Source organism: Empidonax traillii, unplaced genomic scaffold, assembly GCF_003031625.1.
Source record: "Empidonax traillii isolate 1590-97213 ecotype Southwest subspecies unplaced genomic scaffold, ASM303162v1 scaffold2786:size18050, whole genome shotgun sequence".
NCBI classification, from domain to species: domain Eukaryota; kingdom Metazoa; phylum Chordata; class Aves; order Passeriformes; family Tyrannidae; genus Empidonax; species Empidonax traillii.
Genome location: NW_020957979.1, coordinates 12677 through 15076, shown reverse-complemented (window position 1 = coordinate 15076; position 2400 = coordinate 12677). Strand labels below are relative to the sequence as shown.

The 2400-nt window shown below is 59.2% G+C and overlaps 1 protein-coding gene across 1 annotated transcript in view; it reads right to left on the bottom strand.

Annotated features, from left to right (window-relative positions):
• The window catches only part of ZNF395 (zinc finger protein 395), a gene marked incomplete at its 5' end in the record, with an annotated part of 13752 nt that overhangs the window by 860 nt on the left and 10492 nt on the right, over positions 1 to 2400 (bottom strand). Inside the window, 3 exons of the mRNA XM_027910147.1 lie at positions 28 to 125; positions 245 to 337; positions 1869 to 2157. Of these exons, the coding sequence (XP_027765948.1) occupies positions 28 to 125; positions 245 to 337; positions 1869 to 2157 (480 nt within the window). The remainder of the gene's footprint in view (positions 1 to 27; positions 126 to 244; positions 338 to 1868; positions 2158 to 2400) is intronic.

Sequence of the window (2400 nt, the reverse complement as noted above, 5' to 3'; positions counted from 1 at the left end):
AGGGGAAAAGGGCTGTGGGCTCCTGACCTGGTGCCCAGGGACACCCTGGGCGGGGAGGCGACGATCAGGTGGGATTTGAGCAGCGGCGTTTGGGGTTCGCTGAAACTCAGCGAGCGACTCCGCACCTGGGGGGTTGGGAGGGTGGGGTGGGGAAGAGAAATCAGGGATCAAAAAGGACACCTCGTGCCCTTCAATCCCAACATCCAACCCCTCATCCCGAAGGGAAAACGGCCCCGGGACTCACCGGTGACAGGGACGGGAGGGTGGAGGTGGCGGCGGCCCAGCTGATGCTGGTGAAGATGTGGGGGGACACCGGGATTTGGATGGAGGGCAGCGCCTGGGGGGGGACAAGAGAGGGGGGTCAGCATTAGCCCCATTCCCATTCCCATTCCCATGGAAATTCCAATGGAAATTCCCCCCCCCCCCCCAAGCCGTGAATCCCGCTGAGGCGGAGCATGGAATGTTCGGCGTCACCCCCTGCAGGGGCAGAACTTCCCAAATCCCAAATCCCACCCCCCCCCCCCAATCCCGCCTGTTGGCATTTCTGTGTTTTTTTCCAGGGGTTTTCCCGCGGTTTTCCCGCTTTTGGATGACGTCACAGGCGTTCCCTGGGGATGGGGGGTGGACCCAGAGACGGCTCCCTGGAGTTCCACACCCCTTTCCAGGGAGACACTGCCGCTCTCACGATTCCCAGCTTTCCCAAGATTCCCAGCTTTCCCAAGATTCCCAGTTTTTCCCCCCTGTGCCCCAGGATCCGGCAGGGCAGCATTCCAGCCCCAGGAAGGGTGTGTTGCATTCCAAAGGGAGGGAACAGAGGCCACAGGAGAAGGGGGGGAGGGTGGAGCTGCCAGCCGGGAACGGGCACCCAAATCCCTGAAACATCCCTAAAATCCAGGGGCTATAGAAGCTGATTGTCCAGAGGCTGAAGGGAAAGCTCTCCAGGGGTAACAGAACATCCCTCCAGCCTGGAACAGGCACCCAAATCCCAAAAATCCAGGGGTTTTGGAAGCTGGTTGTCCAAAGGGCTGAAGGGAAACCTCTCCAGGGATAACAGAATGTTCTTCCTGCCAGGAACAGGCACCCAAATCCCTGAAACATCCCTAAAAACCCGCTGTTATGGAAGTGGTTGCTCAAGGGCTGAAGGGAAACCTTTCCAGGGATAACAGAACATCCCTCCAGCCTGGAACAGGCACCCAAATCCCAAAAATCCAGGGCCTGTGGAGCTGGGTTTGGGCTGCAGGGAAACCTCTCCAGGGATAATAGAACATCCCTCCTGCCAGGAACAGGCACCCAAATCCCAAAAAAACAGGGGCTATGGAAGCTGGGAGCCCAAGAGCTGAAGAGAATCTTCTCCAGGGATAACAGAACATCCCTCCAGCCAGGAACAGGCACCCACATCCCCAAAAATCCAGGGGCTATGGAAGTTGGGTGCCCAAAGGGTTGAAGGGAAACCTCTCCAGGGATAATGGAACATCCCTCCAGCCTGGAAAGGCACCCAAATCCCAAAAAGCCAGGGGCTATGGAAGCTGATTGTCCAGAGGCTGAAGGGAAAGCTCTCCAGGGGTAACAGAAAATCCCTCCAGCCTGGAACAGGCACCCAAATCCCAAAAATCCAGGGGTTTTGGAAGCTGCTTGTCCAAAGGGCTGAAGGGAAACCTCTCCAGGGATAACAGAACATCCCTCCAGCCAGGAACAGGCACCCAAATCCCAAAAACAAACAGGTGCCAAGGACACCAAGGACACCAACACGTCCCGCCCTCAACGGGACCCAAACCACCGCACCACCCTCCCCTCCCGAACATTCCAGGGGGCGATCCCAAAGGTTTTGGGGAACGTCCCCAGTGCCAGGGGGTGCCCCCAGAGCTCACCTGGTAGGCGTGGTCGGCCTGGATGTGCCAGAAGGAGCCGGGGGCCGACTGGCTGAGGGCAGCGCCGGCCAGGCCGGGCTCCGGCAGCGGCGGCTCCAGCAGGAGCGGCTCCGGCGTGGCCAGCGCCTGCCGGATGATGATGGGGGCCGAGGTGGCCGTGGGGCTGGTGGGGGTGGTGGTGGTGGTGGTGGTGGTGGTCACCTCAGGGGCTGGTTCTTCCTTCACCTGCACCTCGGTGTAGTAGAAATCCTCCTCCCGCTTCCGCCGCTGCTCCGACTCGGCGCCGTCCCTGCCCCGGGGAGGGAGGAAAGAAAGGGAAAAGGTTTTTTTTTTTCCCTGTTTTCCTTTTCCAGTTTTTCGATCCCAAAGAGCCACGTGGGCACAGCCTGGGGTTCCCAGGAGGATCAGCAGGTCTTTCTTGCCAAGGGGGGGCTGGAGAAAGCGCCGGAATTGCCGGTTGAAAATTCCCGACCGGGAATTACGGGGTTTGGGGAAAAATGTGGGGTTTATGTGGGGGGGTGGAATTGAGGTT